This window comes from Lissotriton helveticus, assembly GCF_964261635.1.
Source record: "Lissotriton helveticus chromosome 1_1 unlocalized genomic scaffold, aLisHel1.1 SUPER_1_unloc_2, whole genome shotgun sequence".
Lineage (NCBI taxonomy): Eukaryota > Metazoa > Chordata > Amphibia > Caudata > Salamandridae > Lissotriton > Lissotriton helveticus.
The window spans coordinates 4,544,082-4,569,653 of record NW_027611659.1 but is presented as its reverse complement, the minus strand read 5'-3'; the positions used below and the strand labels follow the sequence as shown (position 1 = coordinate 4,569,653).

At 42.3% G+C, this 25,572-nt stretch overlaps 2 protein-coding genes across 2 annotated transcripts in view; one reads left to right on the top strand and one right to left on the bottom strand.

Annotated features, from left to right (window-relative positions):
- LOC144805721 (uncharacterized) overlaps positions 1 to 14,384 on the top strand; it is a 54,994-nt gene extending 40,610 nt beyond the window's left edge. Inside the window, exon 2 of the mRNA XM_078672219.1 lies at positions 10,282 to 14,384. Within this exon, the coding sequence (XP_078528345.1) occupies positions 11,188 to 13,005 (1,818 nt within the window). The 5' untranslated portion in view covers positions 10,282 to 11,187 and the 3' untranslated portion in view covers positions 13,006 to 14,384. The remainder of the gene's footprint in view (positions 1 to 10,281) is intronic.
- The window catches only part of LOC144805720 (uncharacterized), a 1,117,917-nt gene that overhangs the window by 337,037 nt on the left and 755,308 nt on the right, over positions 1 to 25,572 (bottom strand). The gene's annotated exons all lie outside the window — the stretch shown is intronic.

The window sequence follows — 25,572 nt, the reverse complement described above, 5'->3', positions numbered from 1 at the left end:
GTGTGGTCATCCTACAATGCTGAAACTCGGCGTGGGGCGCCCCATTAGCCTGTGAGATGGCGTCAGTAGCGGACCGATGTGTGAATGGGGAAAAGGCAGCGCAACAATATTTTCTGAAGAGGAGACACCACCAGGCGCTGAGATTCGGTTACCACCGAGGTGATGTCTAGCAAGTTGCCGCACTGGTGTGGCCATCCTACAATACTGCTCCGAATAACGGCGTGGGGTGCCCGAAGGGGTGGGGGGGGCCGCGTGAACGGGCCTTCCTAGGTGGAGGCTCGTCTGCTGTAGTGGGGCGCCCCTTTACCGTTTCAGTTGCCATTCAGCTGAGTTTCGGCTGCTCTTGATGCTACAGCGACAGGCGGCTGCAACAGGACTCTCAAAATGGCGGCCTGTTCTTTGGATTTGGGCCTGGTCCACTAAAATGGCCCTGGGACACCTTAGAACTCGGACGCTCGATTTTTTTTTCCTTTCCTGTGCACGCAAAAAAAGGTAAATGCCCGGTACGTTACACGCTTCATCTGCCACGATGAACTCTCCAGAGGAACCGAAAAAAAATATAGTTATGGTAACTATACCATGCATCGTCATATGGAGAGGTGGCACCAATTAATTATAGTGCTGCATAAAAGAGAGATTTGGAGGAGAACCCCTGACCTGCTAGTACATTCATCAAAGAAGTGGCACTGACAGCATCAGAGGCAAGGGAAACGGTCCCAAATATTTAGAAGAACTTTGGAAAGAGTAAAATGACATGTTTAGATTGTGGCAAGTTAATTTCATGTGGACAGATGAGTGTTACTCTAATAAATACAGCATATGAACATCATCATAGTCGATGGTTGGTAGAGACATTTTGACTATATCCTGGACCTGCCCGTCCTCGCCCAAAATGGCGCCGGAATAAATGGGACTCGTAACTCCTTGTTGTGTACTGGTTGCAGAACCTTGAAATCACGAGATACGTATGCAGTTTTGAAGCACATGGCGGGCGGGGACGAGAATTGATTGAATATTTCGACATCCCTATTGATATTAAGTTCTGATGTGTTATTGATTACTGTACTATTGAAAGTTCGAATTAACGTCACCCATGGTACTTGCCCGCAAATGTATATCTAGATAATTTTATTGTAACTGGCTCTGTCGTATTTTAATTATAAAATGTACGTCCACCGATTCCGTAACTGTTAGACACCTTAGTTCTTGCAACCTAATGGCCCGCCCGTTACGTTCCTCTACAGTGTAAATGTCTACTCATCATATACGATTACAGTTTGCTCCGTGGCCGGCCCACGTGGTTATAGGCCCGTATTTGTATAATGAAATTTTCACAATAAAGGTTTTTAAAAGAAAACATGGTAGTAGTATATACATTGGTAAAGTTTTTAATAATAGTCACTGTTTTAGAATCATTAAAAGGCAAGTGAAATAAAGCAGACCAATTACATGAAGGGTAAAAGGTATAATACGAAGGAACGCAGTAAAGATAAATGGTCAAGGGCTGTTGTGTTTTCTATTCCTGCAACATAAAGTGATCGATAAGAATCTCATATTCAGGCGTATCGGCGACTAAGACAGCAGGTCGACCCTCTTTTGCTCAACGGCTCCGTCATGGGACGAAGAAACGCTCTTTTTCTCGAAAAAATAATATATTTTACTTGCAGGACAGTTGTAAATTTTCCGGGAAAGTACATTAGCCTGGAACATTATAACATATATTTAAGAAAAAATAATGTTCGGAAGTAATAAAAAGCGTAATTTTTAGGTCATATGACCAAGCCTTTCATCATTAGAATAAGAAAAGTAAAATGAACCAATGAAAAGTTTTATTAACAAGCCCCGGATGACTTCCGGATGCGCTAACGCGACGCGTCATATGACGCATTACGCGACAACGCAGGTCCAGAATATAGTCAAAATGTCTCCACCAACCAGCGGTCGGAACACAACCCCTTTCAGCAGGCTAAATAGTTCTGTTAAATGACAACAGAAGGGACAGGCAATAAGAACCATTAGTCAAAGAGGGGAGGGCTAGTTCTTCTCTACCGGGTTACATTGGGGCGCTACCGGAACTGATCGAATTGGTAGTCTACAGTGTTTCTGGATGTTTCAGACTGAAGCTGGGGTTAGCATGAGAGCAGCACCATTTCGTAGCTCCGTCGTGGCCATTCCGCAACCAATCATGGCAGCCGCTCTTTATCGTTATTTTGGGCGGGGTAGGTGGCGGAGCCGAGCTGTTTTGCAGCCATCATTGTGTGGAGTTCAGTTCATTTCACTAGTTTTGTATTTGTCATGAGGGGTTGTTCCTAATGTTTCTATTTTAGCGAGGTCAAAAAGAGATCCCATTAGTGGCCTACTGATTTTGCTCGATTCCTTTTCTTTTTTTTTTTACACGATTTTTCGTTATCTGCAAAGACTAAACAGAGTATTGCGACTCTGTGTTTGTTTGTAAATAGAGAATGAACCAAAGAGAACCAATCCTAAAACAGTAAATACTTGGATAACAATCAATCAAATGGAGAGAGAAGCAGGCACGACGTATTACAACGGGGGCAAAGGCCTGCGTTAAGTACCCTTCACTATGTGCAAAGAGAGAGTACTCCTAATAGAAATGAGGGGGGGGGGCACCATTCAAAGCAGATCAGTGTGCATAAACACGAAAATGTTTTCACTTACCACGTACTTGACATTCGACAGCTTATGATATTTGCTATTAAAAAACCATTGAAATTCACTGAAAAAACCATAGGTTATAGACCATATATAGTTAGGAATTAGCATTTACAAAACCTTGAAAATTCACTGAAAAAACCATAGGTTATAGACCATATATAGTTAGGAATAAGCATTTAAAAAACCTTATTTTACTCACACAAACCCATTGAAATTCCATATATAGTTAGTTGCACTAACTATATATCGCGCACCCGCAATCCACTGCTGATGATGTCACATATTACATCATTCATGACATGGTCAGTGACATCACTGATGACATCACTGATGACATCTCAAATGACATCACTGATGACATCACTGATGACATCTCATTTGACATCAATGACCACATCACTGATGATATCATTCATGTGACAATACAATGCATCTCCTCACATTTTAATATAACCTCTGTTTCACCCAGTGTTAAATACAGAGTATAATTTTTGAAACCATTGACACACCAATACTAGTTACTACATACGTACTCACTGATTCCTACGTCTACACACACATTCACTCATTCACCCATACAATCATTCATACATACAATCACTCATCTTTACAACACTATCATATGCACTCATACACCTATACAGACACTCACACTCTGCCACTCATCCATGGAGTTACTCACACACCTAGTCAGTCCTGTAAAGAATCAATCATACTTCCATTTTCTTGTCTATACAGTTAAACATAGAGCACCTTACATTTTCAAACATATACTAACACATACTTACTTTCTTATACAATCATTGATACAAGTACACATTGATCTGCACAGAGTCACACACCTCCCAGCCAGCCACACACACACTCAGTCTCCCATACAAATACTTGGACAATCAATCAATAACCCATATAGTTAATCATATAGCTACTGATCAACACATGCAGCAGTTTACAGAACAACAGACATAATGATGCACAAATTAAGACAGTTTAGTCACTAACCCATGCACTCAGTGAGACACATTTAATCTCTCACTCATACATTCAGTCATGCACCTACTAAATCCTTCTTCCAACAGTTATACATCTACTCATTCTTCAATATGTAAAACATATTTAAACTTTACAGAAACTCACAGTCACTGGATGATGTCATCAGTGATGTCATTTGAGATGTCATCAGTGATGTCATCAGTGATGTCACTGACCATGTCATGAATGATGTAATATGTGACATCATCAGCAGTGGATTGCGGGTGCGCGATATATAGTTAGTGCAACTAACTATATATGGAATTTCAATGGTTTTGTGTGAGTAAAATAAGGTTTTTTAAATGCTAATTCCTAACTATATATGGTCTATAACCTATGGTTTTTTCAGTGAATATATATATATATATATAATCCACAGCAGTTTTCTTCTCAGAAAAGACTCACACTCAGGATAATCCACAGTTTAATATGCAAAAGTTACACGTTTCGACAGCGAAAGCTGTCTTGATCACACAATTTGCCATTGATACAGGAAGTCTATACATAGGCTTAAGACACCAAAGAGGGACTAGTTGTTTGGTAACTGGTGTCCAGATCGAACTTGGCGGCCATCTTAGAGTGGTTTATACACATACATAGTATTTAGCACAAAGTTCATTTCTTTAGATGTGTATATGCATACATCTCATAAATCCAATAAGTGACCCAAAATAATAATTGTAAATGAATATTTACATAATCGTCTATATATATTCTACATTCGTTAACACATAGAAACATTATTTTTTCGACATAGTGTCATTATAATATCATAGATAACTGACGAAAAAATCTCCTATTGCTGAAAATGAGTGAGATCATGTATGGCATAGTGCCCAATTTTACACAAACTATCATCGTATATGGCGTAGTGCCATTCTTATCTGAACATCGTCCTACATATCGTGCTTAGTTATATATCTTAAGATAGACTCAAATACGTTCGTTGATCGCCTATACAGTACTCCCTGTACCAAAAGAGAAGAGTAAAAATAGAAAGTGCACTAAATAAATCTTAATCTAAAAAATATAAGTTCTTATCTGAGAAACAGGACCCTTGGAAGAAAGGGGTAGGTTATCAGTAACGGATGAGACAGTCCGCAGCATAGGTAACCTGTCCTTTCTTCCTATAAGTAGAATCAAACAAAATTAGAGTTTAATCCCTATGTGAATATAAAATCATCATATGATATTTTGTACACATAATCATATTGATAAGTTTTTCCATAAGCAAAAAAACAGGATGGTGCTTTGTAATTGCAGCTGCATGTCATTAACACAACAGTAACAGAACGGAAAATCATACTTTTAAGTGGTATGCAAGTTCCTCATCGAGGTTGTGACCTTTAGGGTATTTAGTCTCGAGATTAATTATCCACTTAGATTCCCGTTTACGTAATGCAAGGTTACCTGTGCTACAATCTATAAATAATGCATTCTACAAGGCCTTATAGAGTTGTCTCTTATAATAATAAGTCATAAATTATGTATATACACATATATATATATATATCTGTCTCTCTCTCTATATATATATATATATATATATACATATATATATATATATATATAGAGAGAGAGAGAAAGAGAGAGAGACAGAGAGAGAGAGAAAGAGAGAGATATTTTCACTGAAAAAAACCATAGTTTACAGAGACGTTATAGGTTGGAAATAGCATCAAAAACCTTAGAAATACACAGAAAAAAACAAGGTTACAGAGACGTTTACTTAGGTTCAGATTTTACATACTCAAAACCGTAGAAACTGAGCAGTTATAGTTACCTGGGCTAACTATAACTTACACTCCCCACAATGCACAGCTTATAAAGCGGGTAGAGAAACACATAAAAAAATTGTTTCTGCCCGTAGAGCGCAGGGTTTTAAGCTGCTCCCTACGGGTAGGAACAATACTGGCTCCCGCTGGCGTCATGGGGACTTTGGGGTCCCTCAACATTGATCATGTGGGTGCCTTTGGTGGGCTCAAGGGCACCCACCATTTACTGGCAGGGCCATTTTTGTAAATCCTTCATTATGCATGGTCAAGGCATATGCATGGTAAATGTGTTACGTGGTAAAGGCATACGTGGTAAAGGCATTGCAGGGTAAAGGCATACGTGTTAAAGGCATTTGTTGGTATCTATGACATTATAATTAGTCTAATCCTGCACTATCTCTTGACTTGAAACTAAACCCTGGGCCTTGATAAACTGAACACAGACAGCTCACAAAAGGTGTAAAAGCAGGTTTAGTGGGAATGTCATGACACATTGTCATCACATGCCATTTTCCCAGTGCATTGTACCATTTCCCCAGTTTTCCCCAGATAAATGGTGCTATGAACCGTATAGAACTACTCGCTACCAGGTTTAGAGGGTGATCCATTTCTCTTCCTATCCTGGAAAGAGAGTTACTCCAGCATTTTGTTGAAGTGAAACTCTGACTGTTTCCAGTGTTAGAAAAAGTCAGATTGGGGTCTGTGAATGCTCACTTGCTCACAAACTGACAAGGGGAATCATGCATGCAGTACAGCTACTAGTGTGTGATTCTGCACGTGCAAAACATGTACACCTGGCAGCTATCATCTGACTAGTTTTGTTTTCAAACATTGTTGAAAGAGCTGAGGACACAGATAAGCCCACTGACACCAAGAGAGAAACAGTTATTCACAGGCCCTGGCAAACCCCCTAGGCCTGCTCAACATGAGACCAATCTCCCTCCGAAACATTCTTGCTAAACTATTCACAGGCATTCTGGCACACAACTTAGTCCGTTCATAATGGCCTTATGACTGCAAGCCACAGCAGTGGTGAGTTAATATTGTGCTGTTAATAAAATTGATAATTTCCAACACTGTGAAGACACTGGATGTAGGAAGGTGGATATCTGACTATATGGTTACCCCAACTTTTTGCCTTGTGTTTTGCTGGTTTTCGACTTAGTTGGCCTGAGATCCTGCTATTCGGGGCTCCAGGCTATCTGCTCTCCCTATAAAATGGACTCCATGTACTTTAGGTACATACCAGATTGGGTATTGGGTCACCTCTGTGAGCCCCTGTGTAGTGTACCATAGGTACCCAGGGCATAGGTGCATCCAAGGCCTACCAGGGGCTGAAGCATGCATTATGCCACCCCTGTCTGGCCATCCAAACTGACACCACAGGCTGATCACTCAGCTTGAGTAAGGTGGTGTAATCACCCCTTACTTAGATATAGTATATCTATATCTACCTTTATATATAGACACATATGCACCTATAAGTCACTCCCATGGTAGGCCTCGACAATCCTCAAGGCAGAGTGCTTGGTTTTATGTGAGAGGCTGCCCTAGCTTGAGCTGAGCCCCTTTATCAAAACATGTGGTGTAGGGTGTCAAACACTTTGGAATACTACCCCCCCCCCACACCAATTCTGGCAGCGGGGTAGCATTCCATCCTTCTAGAGGGAAAAGACATGTATGTTACTGCTTTACCCAGTTAAAGTTAAACAGAGCTTCAGCATCACAAAATGGATGCTGCTGCCACAGACACAAGTCTGAACTCCTGCTACTGGACGAAACTCCAGCAAGGGAGGCCTGGACAATGGGTTTCCTGTCGAGGGAGGTGCTAGCACCTCCCCAGACAGCCTGTAGTGTATTGGGGCAGGGTGGGTTGAATGGAACAATGCTTTCCAGACACTGGACCTTAGGCGATCTGAACACCACTGGAGACGCAACTATTGTCCCTTCTTGCGAGCCAAATATAAGTTTCTTTTGGCTAAATACAAGAAGGCTATCCTCCTAGCTAAAACCACCTACTTTTCGGAGAAGATATCTTTGTCAGCCAATAAGCCCAAAGAGATTTTCTCCATAGTCCGCAACTTAGTTGCTTCTGACAGGGCCAACCCTAACCTCATCCCTTCCCAAGCTCTCTGTCTGTCCCTGAACGACTTCTTTTTTAGAGAAGATCGCGAAGATCAAATTTAACATTCCTTTAGTATCTTCGCCACCCCTCTCCCCTGCTCTCCCTCTGTCCCCTTCTTCTCTCGATCATTTTCCCCCTATCTCTCTGGATTCCTTTCTGGCTCTACTTCAGAAAGTGAAGTCAGGCTCCCCGGCTGACTGTGCTCCAGCTCGCATTCTGAGAGAGCTTTTCACTCACTGCCCTGATCCCCCCCTTCCCTCCTTAATGCCCCCATCTCCTCAGGCCTAGTCCCGAAATTCTTCAAAACGGCTATAGTTCGCCCCACCTTAAAAAAGACTGGTTTAGACCCCTCCCTTCTGTCCAACTTTAGACCCATCTCCCTTCTCCCTTACCTTGGGAAGATCTTGGAGAGTTATATCACATCCTGTCTCTCCTCCTTCATTGAGGATAACCATCTTTTGGCCTCCCACCAAGCGGGTTTCCGCCCGGCCCACTCTACCGAGTCAGTGGTCCTGTCCGTTCTAGACGAGCTAAAGAGCAAGGCGGATTCCAACTTACCTCAAGCCTTGGTGCTCCTTGATCTGTCCGCTGCATTTGACATGGTCGACCACTCCATCTTCCTCGGCCGTGTCTGCGCAGCGGGCGTCCGGGGCACCGCCCTCTCTTGGCTCGTCTCTTTTCTTAAAGAACGGACTCAGGCGGTCCATCTCTCTGGTTATACCGCCCCCACCCACTTGGTCCCTTGCGGGGTCCCCCAAGGCTCCTCCCTGTCCCCTCTTCTTTTCAATCTTTACATTCACCCCCTTATTCTTTCTCTTCTTGACATGGGGGTCTCCGTGTATAACTATGCGGATGACCTCCAGTTAGTTTTCGATCTCTCCTCTCCTCTGCACTCCCTACCTAAATTCCACTCCACCCTAGTTTTCATTTCGGAGTGGATGAACCGTAATCAACTTAAGCTTAATCTGGGCTAGACAGAGTTGGTCCTGACTGGCCCTACCACCTCCCCTTGGTCCGCCGCCTTTTGGCCCTCCACCTTCGGCCCCCCGCCCGTACCGGTGGCCTCCGCAAAGACCTTGGGTATTAAAGTCAGTCGGGACATCTCCATGCATGCCCAGATTAGCTCAGTTGTCTCTTCCTGTTTCCTCTCCCTCCGGATTATCCGGAAAGTGTCCCGTTTCTTTTCCTCCGAAGCTCTTAAACTTATTATTTTGGCAATGATTCTTTCCCGTCTTGATTACGGGAACAGCCTTTACGTGGGCATTCCGGCCTACGAACTACGCCGTCTTCAGGCTATTCAGAATCAGGCCGCCCGTCTTATCCATCACCTTCCCAAGTCCCTCCACATCACTCCTGTTTTGAAATCCCTTCACTGGCTTCCCATCTGTCAGAGATCCCTCTTTAAGATGGGCTGCCTGGCCTTTATGGCTCGTGCCCGCACTGCCCCGGCTTTCATTAACTCTCTCATCATTCCCTACATTCCCAATCGTGCCCTTCATTCCTCCAATCAGTCCCTCCTCAATGTTCTGCGGTTCCGTAGATCTAAAACTGGAGGCACTAGATTCTCTGTATTAGCTCCTCGCTTTTGGAACAGCCTCCCTCTGTCCATCAGATCTATCCCAGTCTACTCACAATTCCGCAAGGCCCTTAAGACCTATCTGTTCTCCCAAGCGTACTCTTGCTGATCTGCTTTCGGCAAAATTCCATTCTCCTCAGCCCTCTACTTTCAGCGCCAGGGAGCCGCTTGGTCGCAGTGCGCTTTATCAAGAACCTTTTCAACTTCAACTGCCTGGGGCCCACAAGATGCTCCATGCATAGCCCGGTTCAAACCAGTTGCTGGGGCACTCCAGCCCCGCTCTGGCGCGCGTGATACTGGACAAAGGGAAAGGGATGTAACCACCCCCTTCCCAGGTCCACCCATAGGAGGGACCTAGTGGGTAATCCAGCCTATTTTCTTAGTATAAAGATAGGAGCTGTGTCCCCAGGACTTTAGATTATCCTGGAACGAAACTCTGAAATGAAACTCTTGGACCTTCGATATTCTATACCGACTAGAAGACTGAAGACATCTCCCTTGTTGTCAAGGAGTGACCACCCTGTATAAACTGGGACCCCTGTCTTTAGTAACAAGCAAGGTAAAGGCGGCAGTTGGCATTTGAGCTGATCCAGTGTGAACAGGAAAGCATTGTGGAAAAAGATGCCCGGAGTTACCTTTGTCATATATACTTCCTGAAGAGTTACCTTTGTTATACACTTTCTGAAAAGTTACCTTTGTTAGACACTTCCTGAAGAGCTACCTCTGGTAGATACTTCCTGAAACTGAATTAACTGCAGCGCTTCCTGATTCCTCTCTTTTTCCACAATCTGTTCTGTTTAAATGAAATCTTATCCATGTGTATCTACCCAAAACTGTACCTGTAGCACATGAGTGCTCTTTAGCTGCCCTTTCCTTAGTAATTTACTCTGAACAATGGTAAATCACTGCCTTTTCAGAAGTAAATAAGATGTGACATGTTCAACCACAGTTTTAATGAAATATCCATGTATGGTAAAATGTTCCTTACTAAATTTCACATATGGTAGAGAAGAGATGTCTTATCCAGCTGGTTAAATATTGTGTATTCACATTCTATTACATTTGCATTTAGTAATATTACATTTCTTTACATCCAACAGAAAATTAGCCTTAAATGCACGGATTGATTATGAATAATGAAGATAACACATCAAACCTGCAAAAATTATCAAAAATAAGGAGCTCCAAAAACATCAGTGCAATCAGAGGCAGAGGACAGATCCAGGAAGAAGCAGTGAAAGGCAATTCAGTGAGTGCCCGAGTCTGAGATCTGCACCTCGACACCCCAAGATGAAGAAATTACCTCAACAAAACCAAGACAACAAAACTGACAAACCACCTGCTGTATAAACAAGCGTCCAACACCAGCTTTGATCATGAGGCCGGTATGAGAGTTGGAGGAAGGTCTCGTGTCTATTTGGGATCCACAGCTTGGAACAAACTCCCTCTTCAGCTTTGAGGTGTTAGTAACATGATAATGTTTAAAAAAAAAGGTTGAAAACTTGGCTTTTTGTCCTTGTTTGAAACAACCAGATTTACTTTCTTTTCTGACCTGTGCTTTGCCATGGGACACTCTTTGGAGTAGCTGTACACATTACGAGTCGCTTCACCACCATGATATGGCTAGAGCAGTGCTTCGCTATCTAAACTGGCACCAGACCAGCATTCAGTGCTCTAGGTGTATTGTTAACTCTTTCTAGCCAAACCACAGGCACCAGGGAAAAGCACAATGAAGTGAAGCCCAACAACTGAAGGCTAAAGGAAAGCGGAGATCTGCTCTCTGAAGTACAGAGTATTGTCCCAATTTGCACCTACCGAAAGAAGATTAAGCTTTACCCGCAAACAGGCAAAGCCATTATCCAATCTAAAGATGCAATCACCCACAAGGAAGCCTTACTGATATTATGAATGTGGCAGGTATTTAGTGAGTCTTGTATTTTATTGTTAAATCGGAAATATCACACACATACAGGGAATGTGAAAATAACGCAAGTGGTTTATTAACTATGCTGACCCTTCAGGAAACACGGTCAGGAGAAAAAGTGTGCAATTGCACTGAATATGTCAAGAACTTTAGCCAATTAGAAACCCCAAAAGAGCATCAGCAAATACAAACAGGGGAAAAACCATACCATTGCAATGAATGTGTAAAGAGCTTCAGTCGGTTAAAACATCTCCAAACACATCAGCGAACCCACACAGGGGAAAAACCATACCATTGCAATGAATGTGGGAAGAGCTTCTGTCGGTTACAAGAACTCCAAAAACATCAGCGAACCCACACAGGGGAAAAACCATACCATTGTAAGGAATGTGTAAAGAGCTTCAAACAGATTTCACAGCTCCACACACATCAGAGAATACACACAGGGGAAAAACCATACCATTGCAATGAATGTGTAAAGAGCTTCAGTCAAATTTCAAACCTCTACACACATCAGAGAATACACACAGGGGAAAAACCATACCATTGCAATGAATGTGTAAAGAGCTACAGTCAAATTTCAAACCTCTATACACATCAGAAAATACACACAGGGGAAAAAACATACCAGTGCAGTGAATGTGTGAAGAGCTTCTGTCGGTTACAAGAACTCCAAAAACATCAGCGAACCCACACAGGGGAAAAACCATACCATTGCAAGGAATGTGTAAAGAGCTTCAATCAAATTTCCAACCTCCATAGACATCAGAGAATACACACAGGGGAAAAACCATACCATTGCAGTGAATGTGTGAAGAGTTTCAGTACGTTAGCAGAACTCCAAACACATCAGCGAACACACACAGGGGAAAAACCATACCATTGCAAGGAATGTGTGAAGAGCTTCAGTCAATTATCACACCTCCATAGACATCGGAGAATACACACAGGGGAAAAACCATACCATTGCAAGGAATGTGTAAAGAGCTTCAATCAAATTTCACAGCTCCACACACATCAGAGAATACACACAGGGGAAAAACCATACCATTGCAGTGAATGTGTGAAGAGTTTCAGTACGTTAGCAAAACTCCAAACACATCAGCGAACACACACAGGGGAAAAACCATACCATTGCAAGGAATGTGTGAAGAGCTTCAGTCAATTATCAAGCCTCCATAGACATCATAGAATACACACAGGGGAAAAACCATACCATTGCAAGGAATGTGTAAAGAGCTTCAATCAAATTTCACAGCTCCACACACATAAGAGAATACACACAGGGGAAAAACCATACCATTGCAGTGAATGTGTGAAGAGCTTCTGTCGGTTACAAGAACTCCAAATACATCAGCGAACCCACACAGGGGAAAAACCATACCATTGTAAGGAATGTGTAAAGAGCTTCAATCACATTTCACAGCTCCACACACATCAGAAAATACACACAGGGGGAAAACCATACCATTGCAGTGAATGTGTGAAGAGTTTCAGTACGTTAGCAGAACTCCAAACACATCAGCGAACACACACAGGGGAAAAACCATACCATTGCAGTGAATGTGTGAAGAGCTTCAGTCAAATTATATGTCTCCGCAGACATCAGAGAATACACACAGGGGAAAAACCATACCAGTGCAGTGAATGTGTAAAGAGCTTCAGTCAGTTAATAGGCCTCCAGAGACATCAGCGAATACACACTGGGGAAAAACCATACAATTGCAGTGAATGTGGAAGTAGTTTTAGGGTACAATCAAACCTCCACACACATCAGAAAACACACACAGGGGAAAAACTATACCAGTGCAGTGTGTGTGTAAAGAGCTTCAGTCAGTTAACAAACCTCCAGAGACATCAGCGAATACACACTGGGGAAAAAAAAATACAATTGCAGTGAATGTGGAAGTAGTTTTAGGTTACAATCAAACCTCCACACACATCAGAGAACACACAAAGGGGAAACACCCTACCATTGCAATGAATGTGGCAGTAGTTTTACTTACTCTTCAGCATTAAGAAATCATCAGCGAGCTCACAAATGGGAAACAAATCTTTTAAATGCCATGAATGCTTGAAAAGCTGTAGTCCATTATCAATCCTAAACAGGAATCAGTGAACACACGCAGAAGAAAAGCCTTCAAGTGCAATGAATATGTGAAGAAATGTAGTCAATTATCAAGCCTATGTAGACATCAGCTTGCACTCACTCTGTAAATACCATACAACTGTAGTGAGTGTAGAAGTACCTTTAGGAAAACTTTCGCATTAAGGATTCATCAGTTAATGCACACAGAGAAAAAACCTTTCAGATGCAGTGAATGTGTGAATATCTTCTATCAGTTATTAAACCTACGGATACATCAACTAACATACACAGAGTAAAAATGGGCAATGCAATGAATGTCAGAAGTGATTTTGTCAATTGCAAACACACCTGGGGTAAACCTTACAATTGCACTAAAAGTGTGTCGAGCTTTTGTCAATTTCTGATCCTGCATAGCCTCAGCGAACACACACCTTCATTTAACTCACTTAGAAATAATCCTAGAGATGCAGTGAATTCAAAAAGAACTTAAGAACATTAACAATAATATTGACTCATCTGAGGACATAGACAGGAGCAGAACAGTGCAGTTATTGTGAGATGAAGGAATTACAGGAACAAGTATATAATTATGTGGGTTATTCAAATTCCAGATGAATGAAGACTCGACTAGAAGAAATGAAGAAAACCAAAGATTTGTAGAATATTGAAAGTGTCTGTTCCCAGTGATTGTTCACTTCAGTACATATAGAAAAAACAACGTGATATAACAGGAAATCCACTGGGAGACTAGCTCAATGTGGAATAAAAGAAACGAAACACTGGTGGATTTTATTTGGCGATGAAGAGTTACAAAGAAAAACATCCAAGTGTTCCTGTTCATGCTACCTGTAAAAGTGTAGGGATGAATATGATTCTGCCTGCACACATTGCTATATTAGCATAAGTGAGTTAGTTGCGAAAACACCATTTTGCTGCTTTTGCACATGACACTACATGTCTCTGTTTTTATAAAGACAAACTGCTAGCTTTTCCTTCACATGAGAACGGTCTGTTTTTCATATCTCTAGACTCACACTGCGACCTCAAGTCTGCACAAAGTGTTCAAGGTTAAAATAACAATGTATGCTGTTGATGCAGGTTGATCGGCCCAAGCTCTAGACACAACACAAACACAGCTGCTCATTTCTGAAACTCAGGTGCTTTTAATATTGCACTGCCTGCATGAGACTGTCATGTATTCCTATCGGTTCTGAATCGATCCCCCTATTCCTGACCCTATTCTAGTTAAACAAACCAACAAGTTAACTAGCAGTCAGCCCATGAGGCAGAAAACCCCCATGATGCAGATACCGTTATCTGACGCAGTCACACTACGGCACAGGAACGTGTTATCTGATTAGGTCATAACGCTTGCGATCTAATTAGACAAGCGATATTCCTCCAGTCCCTGATAAGGCATACGGAGTTCTCATACCAAATCAAACCTATGACAACCTGGGCAAAACCCTGCGGCCATTGTTTTGATTTCACCGAGAACTTTAGTAAAGAATGTGCTAACGAGCAAATCGTATGACATCTTTATTGACGTATCTATGTCCATCCTTACGTCAATCTCGGCACCTTAAAGGTATAAATATTACCGATCTTGCCATATGCAAACACACGCGTGGTGACGAGACGGAGCAGCCATACTTCCCGAAGCCGAGAGCAGAGCAGACCCCGCTGGCAGCAGCCCCGCCTTCCTGACGCGCTGAGAGACGCGCTGCTTTCTCCTGCCGAGAATCCAGCACCGGCGTTTCTGGGCAGCCCTCGCAGGCAGCCTGGAATATCGAGACCAGAGAGAGAGATACCATTCCTCATTCATCCTAACTTCCAGGTACAGAACTGAATAACCCCTCACAGAGAATTCTTTAGTTATTCACTTGGCAAAAACAAACTTAACTTAAACTGTAACTTTCTATTCCCGCCCACGCATTAGACTTAGGTCAGGTACACGGGGTAGGCGTATTTAGAAACACCAGTTGAGTACGTTTAGTCAAATGTATATGTGTATGTAAATATACTTTATTCATTTTAAACATCATATGGCTTAGAAACCATATCAATGTTTTTACAGTATTACTTTATACTATTGCTTTTAATGTATGCACTTTACTTAGCTATAAGTATTGCAATAATATCGATCCATTTCTCTTGTACGAGAAAAGAGACTGATCAATAAACAACACCTTTTTATTGAACACGCCCGTCTCTTCCTTTTCTCTACATTCTGATGAGACTAAGAATGCACGTACTGACTGAGTAAAATAATTTGCCTTTTGTTCACACGACTCTCGAGATTGACTCTTGATTAGGGGAGAGCAAAGTTGTCATGTTCTATGGTTGTCAGAAACTAAATCCCTTCTTGTCTAATCAGGGAAGTTAATTCCTCCTTGAACATTCGAGAAAGTTTCTAGCGAACTCTGAGCTACGCTGGCAAACCCAAAACTTAAGTCTAGTATCGACAGTAGTAGACCTAGTTAACGTCTGGCCTAGGCCTTTACTGCTGTAGGTATTATTCCAATGCGCAGAGCCTATTGGGAAGATAGGAACTACACTACATGGCGCCCAACGCGTTTGGAAAGGGCGATAAAACTAACGTAAGACATTTAGAGTAACTCAGTCGTGCTTTCTCACTCAGACCCCTTTTCCCATTATACTCCAAAGACGTCTGGAGTGGGTGAAAGGTTATATCCTCCAAAACCTCGCAGGAGGGAACTCCTATGTATGGTTCTTGATATAGTCAACGTTGAAGGATAAACAGTTCCAAAATATTGTGCATCTAATCTTTGTTTCCATAAGAAACCTGATCTGCAAACAAACATAATACCATCCTGTCGGTAAAATGGGAGACAGTGATGATGAAAGAGAGGCAGTTAGATTAGCAACTGAACTCGCAGCAGCTGATGCTACCCTGCAAGCTGCAGACGCGGAGATAATACTCATCCCGGTCATCAAAAGGAGATCTATAACTCTAAAACTTATAGAAAATGGACTGACACCTAGAGGTGGCACAGTCATATTCGTAATTGAGACACACAAATATCGGCAGACAGAGGTATATTATTCATGGATACATTTTCCAGCAGCAAATGCTGTAACAAAGTACTTCCACTATTACAAAATAGAGGAACCTCCTAATGAGTACACTCCTTTCGAGGAGGTGGAAGTACCACTCAAATTTCAAGAGCATTTGCTCTTATTTGATGGCGCCCTAAAACATAATAATCACATCACCAGGCTCGGTCCTTTAGGTAGACCAGGAGCAACGTGGCCGGTCTTAGCCGGATACACACCACACCCAGACATCGAAGGGATGTCTACAGGAGAGCTGTTAATACAGCTAAAACAATTACTAAAAATTCATAGACAATTAGTCCAGTATGTAATGCGGACTTCAACAATTCAGCCAGCGATTAAACTACCACAGCTGACCCCTCACCAGGGGAACACAAATAAAATTACACCACAGAACATCCAATCCTGCCTAGGTAAAGTACCGGCTAAACGGGAACAAATACCATTCTGGTTGGCACAGAAAATTACCCAAATAGAGGCGGTGTTTCCTGACACCACCCCGCTAGAAAAACACAGGATTCTGACTATCAGTCTTCCAATGGGAATCGCACCACACATTGAGGATTGTGACACTTGGGGTACAGTCTTTGCTTCCATCTACACAAAAACGCACGGTGTTCCATCCCTTTCGGTGATACCAGATGTGCTAAAACAAATTCAAGACGAATACGGTCCAGAACCCGCTTTAACTCTTGGTATGAAATTACTGAAAGACTTCAAGCAGGTCTCGGCTATATTATTAGCCAACATAAAGGGTGAAGCAGCAAATGTGGCGATCCGCCAGAGGTTAAAAGAGACAGATATAGCAGACCAACCAGCTGAAATTGCCAGAATCATAGAAAAATCCTATGAGGAACTAGGTAGAGATAGTTTAGGTGGAATACCAGTAAAACCGCAGCTGACTGAAAGTCCAGAAAAAATATTTTTTAATAATAATTCACCAAAAAAGAACTGGGATGGAAACAAACAATCCAATCCTAAAGAAAAGAAATTCCAGTCCAGAGGAAGGTCTCCTAGGCGAAGAGAAAAATCTCCAAACCGAAGACAGAGGTCACCGCAGAGTGACCCCTCTGGGAATAGATATAACCTTAGAAATAGGGATAATATAAAAAAACCTGATAGATATCAAGACATTGATACACGTCCCTCTCAATCTTTTCAGAATTCCTCGCAGAAATCGGAAAGAAGAGGACGATCAGAACAAAGAGAAGAGCACGCCAAGTCCAAAGACAAGGAACCTGCTCAACTAAAAAAGAAATTACAATTTCCAAAAAAGAAGGTAGCCAGTATCAAGGTAGTTAACAATGCCGAGAATACTGAGGACACAACTGAAAAACGGAGAGTGGGCTCAGACAATGCTAGACAGTGCAGCAGAAGTGAGCATAGCTCGCAAAGTCCTTATGAATCATCTGGAGACAGTGGACACGAATGAATATCTTCAAGTGGAAACTGCGGACACCAGGGTTAGCAAACCCCACAAGATATACGAGATAACATTACGTATAGAGGGAGATAAGACTAGGAAAATAAGGGGACTATTTTGGGATAATCTCTCCAAGGGCTATGATATCCTTCTAGCTGAAAAAGACTGGCCACCAGAGTTTGTCAGGGAGTGCCCTCATGGCGAAGAAATAATTATGCCTGCCTTCTCGAATCATATCCCGATTCATAAAAAATACACACTTGCTAGAAAGTGGGCAGTGGCTCTAGCACCTGCTTTATATAAAAATCATGTAGGATGGGATGAGGATTCTCCTCCTCACAAAATCCAGTTAAAATCACAGCCTACTGCACAAAGACAGTACCCAATTAAGCAAGAAGCTAAAAAACAGGTAAATGAAATACTAGATCAGCTAGAATACCAAGGGGTGATTGAAACTTGCACCTCACAAATGAACAATCCTTTGTTTCCGGTCTCCAAACCAGACAATTCATATCGTCTAGTTTTGGATTACCGACACCTTAACACATGTTGCAAAACTTTTGCAGTGCAAAACTCACACAGTGCTGCACTAATGAATAACATAGTGCGCAAAAAATACAAAACAACCTTGGACATCTCCAATGGATTCTTTTGTCAAAATATAGCACCAGAGAGCAGATATTTAACTGCATTCTCAGTAAATGGCACTCAAAAACAATTCTGTCGGTTAGCCCAGGGGTACAAGAACAGCCCGGGGGTATTCTCAGCAAGAGTAACAGAATTACTACAACTATATGATGATGAAGCATTATCTTATGTCGATGACATTTACTTAACAGATGATGACTTGGAGACTCACTTGAAAAGAGTGAACACCATAATACTTGGGTTCGCTGCAGAGGGTTACAAATTCAACTTTAAAAAATCCAGAATTGCCCATCTGACAGTCCTGTTCGTAGGATATGAATTATCAAGTATAGCTTGGCTTACAATTTTCTAGAACTAGAAGAATTAAAAAATCTAGAATATGAAAAAACATATCCTCTGCCAATCGACATTCTGCCTCTACGACATTACGCCTGTGTAGTCTATACAGACGGACATGCTCAACCGTCCGTTTGGGGAGAACAAGCATACAACCCCACATGTGAGATTACAAAAGAAGTGTGGCGCGGAGGTAAACTAAAACCTCTATTAACAAAATCACACTCAGTAGAAACTAATTCAGAAAAACAAACTGAAATAATAGCATTGAAAATGGCGCTAGAGAATGCGGATCGCGAATTCCCGACACTTATAGTGTCAGATTCATATTACTGCGTCAAATCATATAACAGCGATTTGCAGACATGGATTCAGAACGGTTACAAAGATGATACAGATGCACCAATAAAGCAGAAACTGCTCTGGGAACAAATAGCTCTTTTACAAAAAGAACTACCAAAGACTCACGTGACTCACTCACTGAGTCATCAGCGTGATGGCGTTCACGTTGTAGGGAATTCATTGGCTGAAACAGCCGCAGCGGCAGCCACTAAATCGGCTCCCGTAGTTCGAAAAAAGCGTACATTAAAATACATTGACGGTGAAACAATGCTGGCGGTGAAAACGTCATCAAAAGGCGACTGCTCAGCATTACCGATCAACTATCCACTCAATTATACATACATAATCGATGCAAACTCCGTCCCTTTTGCTCGAATCCCTGGAGTGGGGGATAGAGTGATTCCAAACATGGACAGGAGAAACTTGTTAATCGCAGACGCACATATGGGCGAGGGTCCCAGACACCTCAAACTAAAAGATTCTCTGGAAGAATTACAATCAAGGTACTGGTGGCCAGGCATGAGCCTGCATCACACCATGTTTGTAAAAAACTGCCCAAACTGCAACAGAAATCGCAGTGGGGAGAGAAAAAGTGTAATACCGTGGAGTCTGACTCCGGATAATATCACCAGTAATGAGAAAGGCAATGAGGCAGCGAGCCGTGAGGTGATGCGCATTTCTTCAAGAACTGTAACCGATGGTTGAAAAGGATGTTGATTTTACAAGCGTCAAGAAGTACATGATAGCCTCTTTCTAGGGAATATATGAAATAACAGTGTGAGGAATCTAAATGCGAGCACCTGTAGTTAGCTCACACGAGTATCGGCGCAAAGCATTTTTGAGTAAACCCTGTAAGCCGAGAAGGGAAGCAGGAGGCGGAGCAGGAAGCATAATCTTCCCCTCAGGGAAGGCTGTCAATCCCCGTTGTAACGCGTGAAAAGGAACTTAGGTAGCGCTTTGAAACAGCGTCAAGTAGCTGCGTGAGGATATCTCTGAGGGGCAAAGTGTGCAGTGAACCCTAAGGGAAGAGTCTTGTTCAGATTTGAGGAAGAGCATCTCAAGTGAGATATGATATCTTTCGAGGATCCTTAACTTGTGGGGGTCAAGGATCAGGAAGCTACAGGAGTGGGGAGCAAAGCAAATGAAGACATCTCAGTGTAGTGCAAGAAACTAGGCCTTTCCACCAGAGCCTCCAAAGAAAAGCACGAAACATAAGGAGGACATAAGGATAAAGGCATAGAGAGGTCATCAGAAGAGGCACTATGGGAAAATCATCGCATCCTAAGCTATTAACCAAGAAGAAAATAAAATTGGTACCGCAGATAACAAGGAGAGGAAGATGGGATGAGAAAAGCATACCATTCGTCATAATCATTTCTGAGGAGAAGGAGGAACCTGTGGTAAAAGAGATAGGGGAAGAAGAATGGACTAACTGTAGGGAAAGGGAAGAATGGAGAGCGAAGAGTAACAGTGAAGGGAGAGACTGTAAGGACGCAGAAATAAAAGGTCGGCAAATGGACTTGAATTATGCAAATGTACAAAATGAACGAGAAAGAAGTGCCAAAGTACAAAGGAGGAAAATATGCCGAGAGAGGGGAGATATAGTAGCGGTGAGAAACAAAAGCGAAGCAAAACTGAGGCTTACCATCAATAGGGGTGGTGAATTTAAGGGAGCTCTCACAGATGCAGAGTCGCAAAGTACAGTGATGGACAAATACAGATGGAAGAGTGATTTGTCTGTAACCAAAGGAAATGAAGTGAGAGCAGCAGACGCAGGTGGAAACTTGATATTGAAAAAAAAAAACGGGACAGAGTGGAATTACATGAAGAGAAGTATGAAATTTAAAGTGAATAATGCAGAAGAGGTGGTCGCAGCACAGGAAGGGATGGAACGAAGGAAATTAAGTAGAAATAAAAATCCGAAAGGTTCTGAGTCCAAGATAAGGTTGGCTGTAAATAAAAATAACCCACTTACCAGATTGGAGAATTTGAAGGTCAACACGTATCCATCCTTAGGTCTTGAAGTAAGAAGAAGAAAAGTCTGGAGGAACAAAAAGAAAACAGAAACCGCGAGGGTCAAGCGCACAATAAAGCAGAATATGTCTGAGGAAAAGGATGTTGGAAACAAGATGAGGAAAAACTTTGTGAGAATGAACAGGGAACATGATATTCTGGAAGAAAAGGAGAGGGTAAAGGAGGAAACGTACGGGGTAACACAGTCCACGAGAGTAGTGGACGAACTGTCCAAACCAATCTGCCTCTGGGTTAAGATAGCGTGGAGCTATGCCGCTAGGGTTGTTTACCAGCTCAGACCGTATAAGAGATCTGACCTTCACACGAGCCTGGGAAGAGGAAATCGTCAAGGAGGGTGTGAGAATTCACTCAAAAACGGACCAAGCCAGTACCCTAAAGGTCCGGTTGGAAGAGTCTATGGGCTCCTAGTAGGCTGGGAAGAAGTTGTGTTAGGGTTTACTAAGGACAAGGCCAGATTCACAAGGTTGATCCCGGGGGCGAAGCTGGAGGGAAGTCCAGTCCCCGAGGAGGCTCGTACAGGTGGAAGTACGGGAAGCACAGGCACGGCGTTCCACAAGAGAAATTATGGGGAACACAACGACAAGGAGACCAATGAGAAGGAAACCGGTCACAGGGGCAGGGTCAGAAGCAGTGAAATATGGTCCAGGAAACTTCCTAAGAGAAAAAAAAAATATATATATATAAAGGAATAAATTGTTCAAAGGGATAGATGCTTGCCAGCAAGATGAGGAGGTATGTGTAACGGAGGCCTCGAGCACGTCAGCAGAGTACATGTTGGTCGAGCGGTTCCTGAGGACATTAATTCAGAGTACCATTAGGCATCAGTTCCCTTTCCTAACGCTCAACTTAAACCAAACATGGATGTGACACAAGCCAAAGGGAACAGAAAGGAGGGCAAATGTTGTGCTCTCAGTCCGAACAAAAGCATCTTAGTGAACGGAACAGTCACCCACCCCGTGGAAGGGATAAAGCGTGGCTAGTGACCACGTGGAACCAGCAACCCTATCTCTCAGCAACTCCGCCGCCGGAAGCGGTGGTGATCATCACCTCGATGACGAAAGTAGCCAAATTCAGAAGAGAATTGGGAGGCTGTCAACTTTTCCCGGGATAACTGGGCCGCTAAAAGAACTAACTTTTGTAGTGCAAGCATCTCCTATCTTACTAGACAGGCGCCCAGTTGGATTTTTTCCCCTTCATTCAGGGCAATGTGTAAGGAGCCATCTGTCTCCTGTTTTGGGGTTCAAGTCTCAGCGTCTATGTTGTTCTTTATTTGCAAGTTTATGGGGGTCGCTTTACCCTGTCTCCCTTCTTCACCTTTCAGTCCCACCTGCTCTGGTTTCTGGCGCAGTTCCTCCCTTCCCCCCCCCCGGTTACCTCTTCCGTTCCCTTTTCTTGTCTTTCCTCTGGGGTTCTTGCCTCCCTTCTCTCCTTCCTTCTCTCCCCCAGCCCGGGGCCCTGGGATCCTCTTCCCTCTGTTCTCCTTAGGGGGGAAGGTGTGTTGTAACCTCACCAGCCGGACCCTCCCGCACACACCCCTCTCACTCCCTCCTCCTTGGTATGGTCCGCACTGCTCCTTAGAGTGCGAGTTAGAACGCTGAGGGTGTGTGAGATTAGCCGCCAAGCTGGAAGCACCTGTTATCATTTAACTAATAAAAATATATGAGGAACCTACCGGATGTGGTGATTCATTACAACACACTGACTATGAAATTTATGGTCCGGTCGAGATCCTGAAATATCCACACCAAATTAAGATCTCCTTGAGTGACTTTGCAAAACCAAACTCATTTGCTGATGATTGGGACTTCGAAAGCATTAATAATATGATGTCTGACTTAGTGATGTCTGCTAAATTTACCAAACATGATTATTTGCAGGGTTCTACAAATTATGACAGTATGTATTGCTATAACCACTATGGTAATCACTTTTTACATAGATCTGCACAACCTAGAAATGTTTTAAATTATAATCAATGGGAACATTGTGCAACACCTCCAAAAGGGAGCTCAAGAACCGTTTACGACAAATATTCATATTTTTTAGGTTTCAACACAAGTAATGCTGAAACATTTTATTTTAAATTGTCAAACAAGACAGGAACCAAGACCATGATAACCAACACAAAATTGTTATATTCAGACTAATTTTTTGCACAAATGAATACTTTTGGATTTGATTATTGGGACAAAAATGTTGAATTGAAAAGTGTTTGGGGTACAAAAGAATGGCAAGTACAGGGTATAGAAGCTTTGTTTAGAGCCTGCATGATCCCAGAACAAATGATATTTTTAAATGACACTGTTCAACAAACCACCTGTCTTGGCTTAGCCAAAATCAAAGATTTAAATAAACCATCTATTCCAAAGCCAACAATGCTTAGCAATAACTCTGATACAGATGAAGAGATAGACGTAAACCATATATTAAACCAAAACAGAACACATCCTGATTGGAAACAGTGGTTGATCTGGCCCACAGATACAAATAACTGTCAAGACAGATTCCTGAACAAAACACAGGGTTTCAAAATGACCAGGCCAGACCCTAGATATCCTCAAAGACATCACCCAGGGATAATAACCACCTACAGTGTGGGCAAATTATGCCTTCAATGGCTACAAACTTCCACACTGGCTGAAATTAAGCAAGAGACTATTGCAAAGCAATGCACAGACTATTGCAAAGCAATGCACAGACTATTGCAAAGCAATGCACAGAGACTATTGCAAAGCAATGCACAGACTATTGCAAAGCAATGCACAATGCACAGACTATTGCAAAGCAATGCACAGACTATTGCAAAGCAATGCACAGAGACTATTGCAAAGCAATGCACAGACTATTGCAAAGCAATGCACAGACTATTGCAAAGCAATGCACAGAGACTATTGCAAATGCACAGAGACTATTGCAAAGCAATGCACAGAGATTATTGCAAAGCAATGCACAGACTATTGCAAAGCAATGCACAGAGCCTATTGCAAAGCAATGCACAGACTATTGCAAAGCAATGCACAGAGACTATTGCAAAGCAATGCAGAGAGACTATTGCAAAGCAATGCACAGACTATTGCAAAGCAATGCACAATGCACAGACTATTGCAAAGCAATGTACAGACTATTGCAAAGCAATGCACAATGCACAGACTATTGCAAAGTAATGCACAGACTATTGCAAAGCAATGCACAGAGACTATTGCAAAGCAATGCACAAACTATTGCAAAGCAATGCACAGAGCCTATTGCAAAGCAATGCACAGATTATTGCAAAGCAATGCACAGAGACTATTGCAAAGCAATGCACAGAGACTATTGCAAAGCAATGCACAGACTATTGCAAAGCAATGCACAATGCACAGACTATTGCAAAGCAATGTACAGACTATTGCAAAGCAATGCACAATGCACAGACTATTGCAAAGTAATGCACAGACTATTGCAAAGCAATGCACAGAGACTATTGCAAAGCAATGCACAAACTATTGCAAAGCAATGCACAGACTATTGCAAAGTAATGCACAGAGACTATTGCAAAGCAATGCACAGAGACTATTGCAAAGCAATGCACAGAGACTATTGCAAAGCAATGCACAGACTATTGCAAAGCAATGCACAGAGACTATTGCAAAGCAATCCACAGAGACTACTGCAAAGCAATGCACAGACTATTGCAAAGCAATGCACAGAGACTATTGCAGATCAATGCACAGACTATTGCAAAGCAATGCACAGAGATTATTGCAAAGCAATGCACAGACTATTGCAAAGCAATGCACAGACTATTGCAAAGCAATGCACAGACTATTGCAAAGCAATGCACAGAGACTATTGCAAATGCACAGAGACTATTGCAAAGCAATGCACAGACTATTGCAAAGCAATGCACAGACTATTACAAAGCAATGCACAGCAATGCACAGAGACTATTGCAAAGCAATGCACAGACTGTTGCAAAGCAATGCACAGAGATTATTGCAAAGAAATGCACAGACTATTGCAAAGCAATGCACAGACTATTGCAAAGCAATGCACAGACTATTGCAAAGCAATGCACAGATTATTGCAAAGCAATGCACAGAGACTATTGCAAAGCAATGCACAGACTATTGCAAAGCAATGCACAATGCACAGACTATTGCAAAGCAATGCACAGACTATTGCAAAGCAATGCACAGAGACTATTGCAAAGCAATGCACAAAGACTATTGCAAAGCAATGCACAGACTATGCAAAGTAATGCACAGACTATTGCAAAGCAATGCACAGACTATTGCAAATCAATGCACAGACTATTGCAAAGCAATGCACAGAGACTATTGCAAAGCAATGCACAGACTATTGCAAAGCAATGCACAGAGACTATTGCAAAGCAATGCACAGACTATTGCAAAGCAATGCACAATGCACAGACTATTGCAAAGCAATGCACAGATTATTGCAAAGCAATGCACAGAGACTATTGCAAAGCAATGCACAGACTATTGCAAAGCAATGCACAATGCACAGACTATTGC